This window comes from Sapajus apella, unplaced genomic scaffold, assembly GCF_009761245.1.
Source record: "Sapajus apella isolate SASKATOON/1434 unplaced genomic scaffold, GSC_monkey_1.0 scaffold37, whole genome shotgun sequence".
Lineage (NCBI taxonomy): Eukaryota > Metazoa > Chordata > Mammalia > Primates > Cebidae > Sapajus > Sapajus apella.
In genome coordinates, this window is record NW_022436977.1 from 9,668,380 (window position 1) to 9,681,903 (window position 13,524).

The window sequence follows — 13,524 nt, forward strand, 5'->3', positions numbered from 1 at the left end:
ACCTTTTTCCAGAAGACCCCCCCAGAAGACTTTGAATCTTTTTCTCTTGGGCCAGAATTGTGTGATGTGCATATTTCCTACCCCATTGTTGGTAAGGAAAATGGTGTTACCCTGAGGCTTACAGGAATCAGAATTCTGGGGAAGAGGAGTAGCTGTGTATCCTTGACATGGTCACCCAATATTTGAATGAAATCATAATTTTGTTAGCTAGGAAGAAGGTGGGACACCATATCAGTGCAGCAGTAAATAAATTATGATACATGCATAAAACAAAATCCTTATCTGCTGTTTAAAAAGAGGCAGGTTTATAGGTTTTGATATGTAATTCATTTCAGATTATATTAAATGAAGAAAGGAAAATGCATAACAAGGCCAGGTGCAATGCCTCATGCCTGTAATCCCAGCATTTTGGGAGGCCAAGGCAAGTGAATCACCTGAGCAAGGAGTTGAAGACCAGCTTGGCCAACATGGTAAAACTGCATCTTTACTAAAAATACAAAAATACAGGTGTGGTGGTAGGTCCCTGTAGTCTCAGCTACTTGGGAGGCTGAGGCAGGAGAATCACTCGAACCCAGGAGGCGGAGGTTGCAGTGAGCCAAGATCATGCCACTTCACTCCAGCCTGGGCAATAGAGTAAGACTCTGTTTCAAAAAAAAAAAAAAGAAAGAAAAAGAAAAATGCAGAACATTGTATATAGGATTATACTGTTTGTGTAAAACCAGAAAAATGTTTAAATGCTTTCTTATATGCTGGTATTTGTAGAAAATAATTCTGGAAGGACCTAAGAAACTGTTGACAGTATTTGCTCTGGGAATGGGACAAAGAAGACAGAGATTTATAATTTATGATATATACTTTTTTACTGTTTGGGTTTTTTCTGTATGTCCATATATCTACAATTTATTTTTATATTTGTTGATTCGAAATAACTATCTTCATAGAGAAATAAAGTGGAAAGACATAAAACATTTAAATTTAAATGCTGGAATACTTTCTATTCATATATTGTTTTATGCTTGTAAAAACACTTGTCTTATTCTTTGAATTTTTTAATGCTACTTTTATTTTACAGCATTCTTAAAACATATCCACACAAAACTTGTGCATCAGTGTTCATAGCAGCATTATTCATAATAGTCAAAAATTAGAAACTGCACAAATGTCCATCAACTGATAACAAAATAAGGTATGCACACATACTGAAATATTGTTCATCAATGAAAAGGAATGAAGTATTGATACAGGCTACAACATGGATGAAACTTGAAAATAATGTGCTAAGTGATAGAAGCTGTATTAGTCTCTTCTCACGCTGCTCATAATGACATGCCTAAGAGTGGGTAATTTTTTTTTAAATTATTATTATTGAGACAGAGTTTCGCTCTTGTTGCTCAGGCGGGAGTGCAGTGGCGCAATTTCAGCTCACTGCAACCTCCATTTCCCGGGTTCAAGCAATTCTCCAGCCTCAGCCTCCCAAGAAGCTAGGATTACAGGCATGCACCACCATGCCCAGCTAATTTTGTATTTTTAGTAGAGATGGGGTTTCACCATGTTGGCCAGGCTGGTCTCTAACTCCTGACCTTAGGTGATCTGCCCGCCTCAGCCTCCCAAAGTGCTGAGATAAGAGGCATGAATGCCACTGCGGCCAGCCGAGACTGGGTGATTTATAAAGGACAAAGGTTTAATTGACTCACAATTCAGAATGGCTGGGGAGGTCTCAAAAAACATATAATCATGGCAAAGGGGAAGCAAATACGTCCCTCTTCACGTGGCAACAGCAAGGAGAAGTGCTAAGAAAACAGTGGAAAAGCCCCTTCTAAAGCCAGCAGATCTCACGAGAACTCACTATCTTGAGAACAGCATAAGGGTAACCACCTCCATGATTCAATCACCTCCCACCAGATTCCTCCCATTACACGTGGAGATTATGGGAACTACAATTCAAGGTGAGATTTGGGTGGGGACCCAGTCAAACCAAATCAGAAGCCAATTACAAAAGACTACATATTGTGTGATTCCATTTACATGAAATGTCCAGAATAGACAAATCTACGGAGACAAAGTACATTAGTGGTTGCCTGGGAAGGTCGAGGGAAAATGAGGAGCATCTGTTGAATAACACAAGGTTCCCTTTTGTAATGGTAAAAATGGTCCAAAATTGTGGTGATGGTTGTACATTCTATGAACATATTATAAACCATTGAATTGTATACTTTAAAGGGGTCAATGTACGCTATGTGCATTATACCCAGTAAAGCTATTTTAAAGATGTACCTGTATTGTTTGTTCCTATAACCACTGGCAGAATTTTTGGCAACATTGCTTCAGGTCCTTTATGAACACTGTAGAATCATATACTGATCAACACCTTTGTTCTTTTTAGAAAATTGAATACTCTTCTGGCATCTTTTTTCCTCTGTTATTTTATGTATGTATAGACTAACATAGTTACCCTTTTTTTAATAAGTCTATCACTGGTATTTTTATTTTTATTCTGCTTTTGCCTTTCCTTAAAATATCATCTTGTAAACTCTATTTTTTGTGATTACAGTTTTGCTTCTATTTTTAATAAACTTAAAAAAAACTTTTGAAAGAATTTGCACATAGTTTTAAAGTGAGGTATTATAAAAAGGCTTATAATGAAAAGCAACAGATTCTGGTGCTCTGTCCTCCCTCCTATCCTGCTACCCACTTTTTAACAGTTTCTGTTTGTTACTTTGATCATTTTCCCCATATTTTTAAAAAGTTCATGCATGCATGTTCCAAGTTGATTTCTAACTATGATAGATGAATAAATAGCCAACTTATGTTTGGCCATTCATAGGATTCTTGGGAGAACATAATTTTTCCTTAGAAACTTGCTTTATCATCTTTTACAATTGTAGTTTGAAATTGCTGTTGAAAGATAGGATACTTGTTTCTTTTTTCTCCCTCCTTCTCTTTCTCTGAAAAAATTTAATAATTATCTTTACCCCATTGTTTTAAAATTTCAGTGATATGCCTTGTATGTACAGTTTAACAATCCATTATGTTAGGCCTTTGGTAAGTAGATGTCTGTTCTCATGCTGCTAGTAAAGACATACCCTAGACTGGCTACTTTATAAAGGCAAGAGGTTTAACAGACCCACAGATCCACATGGCTAGGGAGGCCATGTGGGAAGGCAAAGGAGAAGCAAAGGCACATCATACATGGTAGCAGGCAAGAGAGCTAGTGCAGGGGAACTCCCATTTTGAAAACCATCAGATCTCATGAGACTTATTCACTACCACAAGAATACTGTGGGGGAAACCACCCTATGATTTAGTTATCTCTACCTGGCCCTGCCATTGAAACATGGTGATTATTAGAATTCAGGCAAGATTTGGGTAGGGCCCAAATCATATCAGCCCAACCATATCAGTGAACATTTCAATCTGAGAATACTGTTTCTCTTCACCTCTGGAAATCCTGTGAATAATTTCTTTAATCATTTTTTTCCCTCTGGGGACTCCAACTAGTTGGATGGAAGGTCACCTAGAGTGATTTTCTGTTCTTCTCAATCAAAATTCCTTATGTGAACCACAGAATCAGAAAATGGTTTGAGCAACTATTTTCTCACATCTTTCAAGGCTAGTCTTAACCAGTACTATTCTAGATACATGAGAGAAATTAATAGATAGCATACAGTGACTGTCTAGGACAAGGATCAGTGAACTTTTTCTTAAAGGGCCAGATAGTAAATATTTTAGGTGTTGTGGGTTGGTTGGGAGGCAAAATCAAGGCTATGGTGTAGGTATTTATATATTCATCTGAAATGTAACCATTTAGAAAATACAAAAAATATTCTTGTCTTGTGGGCCATTATATTAAAAAGTAGATGGCTGGCTGGATTTGGCACACAAGACATAATTTGCCCAACCTCTATTTTAGGGCATTAGAGGTTAATTCTTTCACTGAATCTGTTCCCAAAAAATCCTCTTTTTTATTTTCACTCATTTCCCTTCAACTTAGCTTTTTATTTTACCTTTGGGGAGATTTCCACAAATTTTTTTTAAAGTGCTTCTATTTTAATTCAGTCATTTTTTATTCCAACACCTTTTTTTTGTTTTCCAGTTCCCTTTTTTAGTATCTTGTTTCTGTTTTATTGATGCAAGACATTCCTAAATATTTCTAGGGATACTGCTTATAGTTTTTAAAACTGTTTTCTTTTGTTTCCTAAATTACCTATTTTTCCTTTGAGGACAGTTTTTCTATTTGTATGTCTGTGATCTCTGGCAATGTAGTCATACTTAACAGTGATAAAATAGAAAAATCATCTGTTGTTTTTCTAGGTAAAATGCATAAACATTTAACAATTAGATGTTACAGTTTTAGTTACCCTTTATATTTTACATATTAAAACTGATGCTTACAGGAACAGAAAACCAACCACCACATTCTCACTTGTAAGTAGAAACTAAACATTGAGTACACATGGATACAAAGAAGGGAACAATAGACACTGGGGCCTACTTGAGGGGAGAGGACAGGAGGAGGGTGAGGATAGAAAAACTACCTGTTGGGTGCTATGCTTGTTACCTGGGTGATGAAATAATATGTACAACAAACCCCCACAACACACAGTTTATCTATAGAACCAACTTGTATGTGTACTCCCAAAACTAAAATGAATTTTTTTTTTAAGGGAAAAAACCTGATGCTTGTATTTTCATTAAATTTCCTCTGGAAATCAGACATAAAGAAAATCTCTATAACGGCGGGCAGTGTAGGTGTGCATGCATGTGTGTGTGTGCATGTGTCATCTGGAAGCTAAGGTGGTATTTGAGACATTCTGTCATTAGGGCAGTTGCCCCTTTTGCTTTGACACTCTGTTCTTTTGACAGTTTTCAGCTTCCTCTGCCCTCCATCATCACTTCCATCCCCGCTTCCTCTGTCTGCTAGGAAACTTGAAATTGCTCAGCTGCTGATGGCCCTCTCATCTTCTTTGCTGTAATGGTTTTATATCTTTTACAAACTTCTTGCCTATGATTTAAGTAGAATCTCTCAAGAGAGAATATAACTGTGTATGTTCAGGTTGCTAATTTTTAATTAGTATCCTCACTACACATTGTAAACTGTATTTTTGCATTTATTATGTGCTTCTGAAATACAAAAGGCAATATGAATAAGCCTTCTGTGGTGTTTATAATTCACTAAGGAGATATCACACATATGCCCAATTAACTTTAAAAAGGGTAGAATGTAGTAAGTCATGAGCAACTACTTTGAAAACAGAGGAGTAGGAGTAAATGGGGAGGTCAGGCTGTAGGGCGAGGTTGGCGTTTGAGCTGGGCTTGAATGATGTGCACAACGTAGACATGTAGAGTGGAGAAGGCATTGCAAGTGGATAGACCTTGACGTGCACAGAAGTACAAATCAGAAAATGGAAGGAACAGTTAGTTGTGAGTTTACAGTGTGATTGGGCTATAGAGTAGATGTATATTTGGTTGGGCAGGAGGACAATTTTAGGACACGAGCCCAGAAAGGCAAATTGGACTCAGATCATGAAGGATCGTTTCATACTCAGGCGTTTGGATTTTGTTATTTAGACCACTGGGGACAACTTTTAAGTACGGTATAAAGGTGGCCTAAATGTCTTCTAGGTAAGTGACTCCAAGTAGGAGTAGGGAAGATAGATTAAAAAGATAAGATAAACCAGACGCAGTGGCTCATGCCTGTAATCCCAGCACTTTGGGAGGCCGAGGCAGGTGAATCCCCTGAGGTCAGGGTTTTGAGACCAGCCTGACAAAAATGGTAAAACCCCATCTCTGCTAAAAAAAAAAAAAAAAAAGAAAAATTAGCTGGGCGTGGTGTCAAGTGCCTGTAATTTCAGCTACTTGGGAGGTACAGGCAGGAGAATCGTTTGAACCTGGGAGGAATAGGTTGCAGTGAGCCGAGATTGCACCACTGCACTCCAGCCAGGGTGACAGAGTGAGGAAAAAAAAAATACATATATATATATATAGTTGAGGTAGTGAATCCTGTTTCCAGATATTAATTAGAGTCTGAACCAGGACAGCAGATTATTTTCTTAGCAATACTAATTAAACATCTCCAGTGTCTGCTAGGTACTTTGATAGTCATTCATAGTTTGGAGGTTTTTCCTCAAAATGTTTTCTATAGCCCTGTCTCCCTCCCAACACCCACTGGGGCCATTGTGAGCAAAGCTCTGCTGACTTCATGCCTGAGTTACTAGGGCTGCAGCTTCTGTGGACACCAGGGTCTCTCTCCAGCCCAATTCACTTTGTGTACCACTGAGAAAATAATCTTCAGATGTGACCTTAATCATGTCATTTCTCCTTTTAAAACTGCTTTGATCCCCCTACCACTCAAGTCTTAACTCTTCTTCTGCATTTCAGTGTTCCACCCTGGCTTTACCCTAACTAACCGAACTTTTCTTGCCAGTCTCTAATACAAAAATATTCTTGCGAGTCCAAGAGGGGAGGATCACTTGAAACCAGGAGTTCAAGGTGAGCCTAGGCAACACAGTAAAACCTTGTCTCTACAATAAATTTTTAAAAATTAGCTGAGCATGGTGGTGCATACCTGTAGACCCTCAGGAGGCTGAGGTGGGAGGATTGCTTGAGTCTGTTGCACTGAGCTGTGATGGTGCCACTGCACTCCAGCCTAGGTGACAGAGTGAGACTTTATCTCAAAAAAAAAAAAAAAAAAAAAGAATCTTGTCAGTCTCATCTCCTTAGAATGTGCTCATTCGGCCCCCGCCTTCTTTTCTCACATGACCTTGCTGTGCATGTTCTCTCTATCTTCTCATTTAAATTCTATCCATCTTTCAAATCTTAGCTTAGTTACATCTTCTCAAAAGTTCTTCTGCATCACCTTTGAAAACAATTGTCTTAGACTATTTTTCTTTTCTTTCTTTCGTTTTTGAGATATAGTCTTGCTCTGTTGCCCAGGCTGGAGTGCGGTGCACAATCTCAGCTCACTGAACCTTCATCCCCCAGCCTCCCAACTAGCTGAGATTACAGGCTGAGTTTTGTATTTTTAGTAGAGACAGGGTTTTACCATGTTGGCCAGGCCGGTTTCCGAACTCCTTACCTCAGGTGATCTGCCTGTCGTGGCCTCCTTAAGAACTGGGATTACAGGTGTGAGGCACCACACCTGGCCCTTTTTTTTTTTTTTTTTTTTTTTGAGACAGGTTCTCGCTCTGTTGTCCAGGCTGGAGTGCAGTGGCACGATCTTGGCTCACTGCAACCTCTGCCTCTGCCTCCTGGGTTCATGCAGCCCTCGTGCCTCACCCAAGGAGCTAGGAGTATAGGCTCACATCACCATGCCCAGCTAATTATTGTATTTTTTGTAGAGACAGGTCTCCCTGTTTCCCAGGCTGGTCCCCAACTCCTGGGCCTCAAGTTATCCTCCCACCTCAGCGTCCCAAAATGCTGGGATTACAGATGTAAGCCACCACACCCGGCCATCTTAACACTGTTTTTCCATCCCCACGATATCTGGCTTTATGTTTGGCATGTCTGTCCTTGGTTACCCCATGGTTGCAATATGGCTGCAGGAGTGCCAGCTATCCTAATCACATTCCAGACAGGAAAGATAAATGCAAGCACCAAAAGGTACATCTCTTCAAGCTGAGTCAGCCACCTCTGAAAAGATCTCCCGAGGAGTGACTGGTTCTAGGTTGGCCTCATTGGTTGCTCTAGGTACAAGGGATAAATTTCTAGGTAGACATATTCAGGATCTCCATGTTAAACAATTCCAGAGGGTACCATTCACACACACAAAAAACAATATATAGAATAGAACAGAGCATGCAATATCTTTATCTGGGTTTTGATGACACAGTATACATATGTAAGAAGTTATCAAGCTGTATAATTAAGATTAGTATACTTTTTTCCTTCTCCACCCTGAGGTTAGTATACTTTATACTTCACTGAATATGTGATTATAGTTCAGTTTTCAAAAATTAATGGTTTCCTCAATAGGTGTACAGTGTGGTGAGCCTGGGAACATGGCCCTAAGTAAAACTAGGATTATGTTCTCAGAAGGAAAAGTAGAACAGAATTAGCTATCTAGATATCTTTGTCACATGTATAGGACTTTTTTCTGTCAATACTCTTGACATGTACACTAGCGTTTTAAGATAATCATGGTGTTCAATATAACATATGTATTGTAGGGGAAAAATCAACATAAACATGAATATGTTTTTGTACATCATTTTAAACTCTGGTACAAAAAAAGTATTAAAGATTGTGTTTGATGGTAGATTTTTATTTTGATATCAAAACAGTCCTACAAAAATGAAAGCATTGGCTTTGAAAAATAAAATATTACATGTAATTTTTATTCATGTGCTACAAAATCTAAACATTAAGTGAAAACTCAATGTATACTTTTGACTGCTATGTACTTTATATAGTAGAAGCAACATGTGATTTTATTAAGTCAATAATGAAAGGATTCAGAATACTAGTTGCTAAAAAATAAATGTCCATTTTGGGTTGCTCTAAACTGATAAATAAAAAGCAAATAAATAAAACTAATCATAAGATGTCAAAATCCAGTCTGTATTTCTAAGCATTTGCAAACATCTAAATAATCTTTTGAAATTTTCTTTTACTTCCTTTTGATCTACTAGAAAAATCTGAAAAATAACCAAATCCACTTTGTTATTATTGTGAAACTACTAGAAAATGAGTGACACATGACTAATCTGCTCTTATTTCATGTAATTTAAAATACATTCCAAATAATAGGAATTTGCAAATGGCAACATCTTTTGGTTTGTGTTTTATGTTGTCTTTCTTGAGTTGGAGTCTCGCTCTGTCACCCAGGCTGGAATGAAATGGCATGATCTTGACTCACTGCAGTCACCACCTCTCAGGTTTAAGCGATTCTCCTGTCTCAGCCTCCTGAGTAGCTGGGATTACAGGTGCCCACCACTGCACCTGGCTAATTTTTATATTTTTAGTAGAGATGGGGTTTCACCATGATGGCCAGCTGGTCTCGAAGTCCTGACCTCAGTTGATCCACCCACTTTGGCCTCCTAAAGCGCTGGGATTACAGGCGTGAGCCACCGTGCCTGGTCAAATGGCAACATCTTTAAGCATTTATTTCTCAGTATCTATGGGCTGATGTTTACTTGTTTGTAATAAAGACTTTGTTTTTCTTACTTAGGTCCATCCTCAGCAGCACCGGCTTCTTTTTGAAGTATTTGACGAAAATCGATTGGTAAGTTATACTGTGCTTGTGTGAAATATGAAGTAAGGGTACGTTTAAGGAGAGCAGCCAAGGGAAGTGAGTAAGCAGTCTGGGATTTGAGAGATGGGTTGGGGGTGGTTATGGAGACTCTGGGCAAAATGGTAAGGGAGATAGGATTTGTTTTTTTCCTCCTGGTGCTACTTGCTACCCTTCTATTCTCCTCCCAAGCACCTCTTCTGATTGTCAACATGCTATAAGATTATTCAAGACCTCTTGTGGCAGGAGAGGACAGAAAGCCGACCCCTTTGTCCTGCCCTTCCTCTCACTCACCCATGACCCCTGGTTCCTGGTGCATGGCTCTGGGAACTTTTGCCCAGATATCCTTCAGTTGCGCCTCCTCACTACAGTGGCCTTTCTTAGGGTTATCTGTCTCTAGTGGACACGCTATCTACTTTCTTATCTCCACTTTTCTACAGAGGAAATCTGTCCTCTTTACACAGATAAGGAATGGGCAGATAAAGTCCTCTCAAGGATGGCCAGCTTTTACAGAGGCAAAAAGCAAACCTAAACCTGATGTTCTTTTTATAAAATGATTGTTCTGATTTCTGAATTCCTAAAGACTATCTTGAAGTCCTAGCCTTTTCCTAATTTTGTCTCTGAGGATCCAATCTCAAACCCTTTTCTTTGCATCTTACATTTTTATTTTAGACCTGTAAGATTTGAACAGGTAAGTATAGAAACAATGTTATGTGTGCAAAGCTTGTCAGTTACAAGCAACAGAAAAATTAAACAGCTTTGTTCATTTTTAGCTAACAAACTTTTCTTAAAAAGCCTGTTTTTATTGTTAAACTACATTCATATTTTTTTGCACTCAAGAAATGATAATTATACTAGTAACTGAAGATATTGCCAATGAAATCCTTAATAAGCATCATAATAAGCAAAAATACATTTTTGCTGCCAAAGGAGACTATCACCGACTAGCAATGCAATTATTAAGGCTAAGTGACAGATGTTTCTGATTTGATTATCAAATATGGTTAGTTACCAAGCTATTTGTTTTCATCTATGTTTTTGCCTTTTTTAAAGAATGAAAAATGTTTTCCATTTTTTTCCCGTCTCTATAGATCTGTTTTTTTTTCTTTCTTTTTTTTTTTTTTTTTGACAGAGTCTCAGTCTGTTGTCCAGGCTGCAGTGCAGTGGCACAATCTTGGCTCACTGCAACCTCTGCCTCCCGGGTTCAAGCGATTCTCCTGCCTCAGCCTTCCGAGTAGCTGGGATTACAGGCACCCGCCACCACACTCAGCTAATTTTTGTGTTTTTAGTAGAGACGGGGTTTCACCATGTAGACTAGACTGGTTCCTTCTGGATGGAAACAAATTACATTTCGTATTGGTGGAGTTTGTGTGTGTGTTTTGTTTTTAAATCATGAAATATACATACAGAGAAGCCCACATGATATAAATTTTTTTTTAATTTTTATTTTTATTTTTATTTTACTTCAGGTGCATACTATATCTGACATTTCTCCCCATGTTATCCCTCCCCACTCCCCTACTGACTTTCTCCTATCCCCCCTCCAACTGCCCCCAGTATGTGATGCTCCTCTCCCTGAGTCCACATGTTCTCATTATTCAACACCCACCTATGAGTGAGAACATGCGGAGTTTGGCTTTCTGTTCTTGTGTCAGTTTGCTGAGATTGATGGTTTACAGATTCATCCAAGTCCCTACAAAGGACACGAACTCATCGTTTTTTATGGCTGCATAGTAGTCCATGGTGTATATGTACCACATTTTCTTTGTCCAGTCTATCATTGATGGGCATTTGGGTTGGTTCCAGGTCTTTGCTATTGTACACAGGACTGCAGTGAACATACGTGTACATGTGTCTTTATAGTAGAACAATTTATAGTTCTTTGGGTATATACCCAGTAATGGGATTGCTGGGTCAAATGGAATTTCTATTTCTAGATCCTTGAGAAATTGCTACACTGTATTTCACAATGGTTGAACTAATTTACACTCCCACCAACAGTGTAAGAGTGTTCCTATTTTTCCACATCCTCTCCAGCATCTGTTGTCTCCAGATTTTTTAATGATCACCATTCTAACTGGTGTGAAATGGTATCTCAATGTGGTTTTGATTTGCATTTCTCTAATGACCAGTGATGATGAGCATTTTTTCATATGTTTGTTGGCGTCATATATATCTTCTTTTGAAAAGTGTCTGTTCATATCCTTTGCCCACTTTTGGATGGGGTTGTATAAATGTTTTAAATAATAAGTCAAATATGTATACACATTCCTCAGCTTAAGAACTGGAGTTTTTGTGTGTGTTTCGTTTTAACATCATGAAAGACCACATAATATAAATATTTTAAATAATAAGACAAATATGTATACACTATACTCAGCTTAAAAACTAGAACATTACCAAAATCTTTGAAACCCTCCCTGAATCCTTCCTTAGTATCATCTTTTCTTCCTCCACAAGTAGTAGCCATTTTCCTCAATTTTGTATTTATCATTCTTTGCTTTTTAAAATACTTTTATCACATATACATATATGCCAAAAAACACATTGTTGTCCAGGTGTGGTGGCTCGTGCCTGTAATCCCAGAACTTTGGGTGGCTGAGGCACATGGATCACCTGAGGTCAGGAGTTCAAGACCAGTCTGGCCAACATGGTGAAATTCCATCTCTACCAAAAATACAAGAATTAGTTGGCTGTGTTGGCAGGTGCCTGTAGTCCCAACTATTTGGGAGGCTGAGGTGGGAGAATTGCTCAAACCCAGGAGGTGGAGGTTGCAGTGAGCCAAGATCATGTGATTGTACTCCAGCCTGGGCAACAAGAGCAAAACTCTTTCTCAAAAAAAAAAAAAAAGAAAGAAAGAAAAAAAATACACTGTTAATTTTGCATATTTTTGAATTTATAAAAATAGCATTTCTCTATAGGAATTCCTCTGATAGGCGTTTTTTCTTTACGTTATATTTGTGAGATCTGTGATGACACATTTCAATGATGCATGGTTTTCTATCCTCTGCAAATGTCATAATGCTATAATTTATGTATTTATCCTCCTTAATAGATATTAGTGTCACTTCCAGTATTTTTCTGTTACCAATTGATAAACATTTTTATGTCTTCTTACATACATGTCTGAGTGTATCTCTCTAAGAGCTGTGTTTTGGAATTGAATTGCTAGATCATGTTATTACTGTTATATTTCTTGTTGCTATTGATACCGATGTGAATTCTGCCTGATGGTATTACTGGTGAACTTTTTTTTTGCATTATTTGCATGTTGTCCACAAGGAGGGTTAGCACACATTTGTGCTTTCCACCATGATTGATTGTCTGGTTCACTTTGCCAGTGACTTTAGTATTGGTGTGACTCTTTCTTAATTGCCAGAAGTGCTGTTTGTCAAACACTGATCAGTGAATTAACATTCCCTGAGCATTTACTGTGTATATAATACTATAAACTGTGTCATGATAGGTTGGAAGAAAAAAGCATTGCCTTTGATATTAAACAGTTGGATATTGATAGATGGGTAACTATGACAAAATTTTTAAAAGTTTTAATTAAAGGAAAAAATAATACATTAATCAAGATATTGTAACGCCTGTAATCTAAGCACTTTGACAGGCTGAGGCAGGTGCATCAGGAGGTATTCCTGAAGTCAAGTGAACTCCTGAGGTCAGGAGTTCGAGACCAGCCTGGCCAACATGGTGAAACCCCATATCTACCAAAAATACAAAAATTACCCATGCATGGTGGCACACACCTGTAGTCCCAGCGACTTTGGAGGCTGAGGCATGAGAATTGGTTGAGCCCAGGAGGTGGAGGTTGCAGTGAGCTGAGATTCCAGCCTGAGCAACAGAGTGAGACTCCATCTCGGGGGAAAAAGAAAGATATTATAAATTCCCACACCAAGGACTCAGAAATTCTATTATAATGCCTCTCATTTGGGGCATTAGTTTGTAACCCTAAACAAATTATTCAATCCTTCTAAAAATACCTTCTCATGTTTATAAAATGAGGGCAACAATGTTTGCCCTTCCTACCTCATAAGCATATTATGAGGATAAAATGAGACAATGACTATGAAAATACTTGGAAAATTCTTTATCATGATACAAATATAAAGTGTTGTTTGACATTCATAGACTTACACATTTTTAGCTCTCTGATATATCTTGTGTTAGCTAAGACGTAACATTTAGTGTATCTACTTTGTTAGATGCTCTTCTGTTCATGGGAAATACTCGGTTTACCAGCAAAACAAAGAGCCGTAGATAATTAGAACAGGGTGGTGTAGACACACCAC

General features: G+C 38.2%; 1 protein-coding gene across 1 annotated transcript in view; it reads left to right on the forward strand.

The window, feature by feature from the left end:
- The window catches only part of NEDD4 (NEDD4 E3 ubiquitin protein ligase), a 171,305-nt gene that overhangs the window by 66,149 nt on the left and 91,632 nt on the right, over positions 1-13,524 (forward strand). Inside the window, exon 5 of the mRNA XM_032297375.1 lies at positions 9,167-9,220. Within this exon, the coding sequence (XP_032153266.1) occupies positions 9,167-9,220 (54 nt within the window). The remainder of the gene's footprint in view (positions 1-9,166; positions 9,221-13,524) is intronic.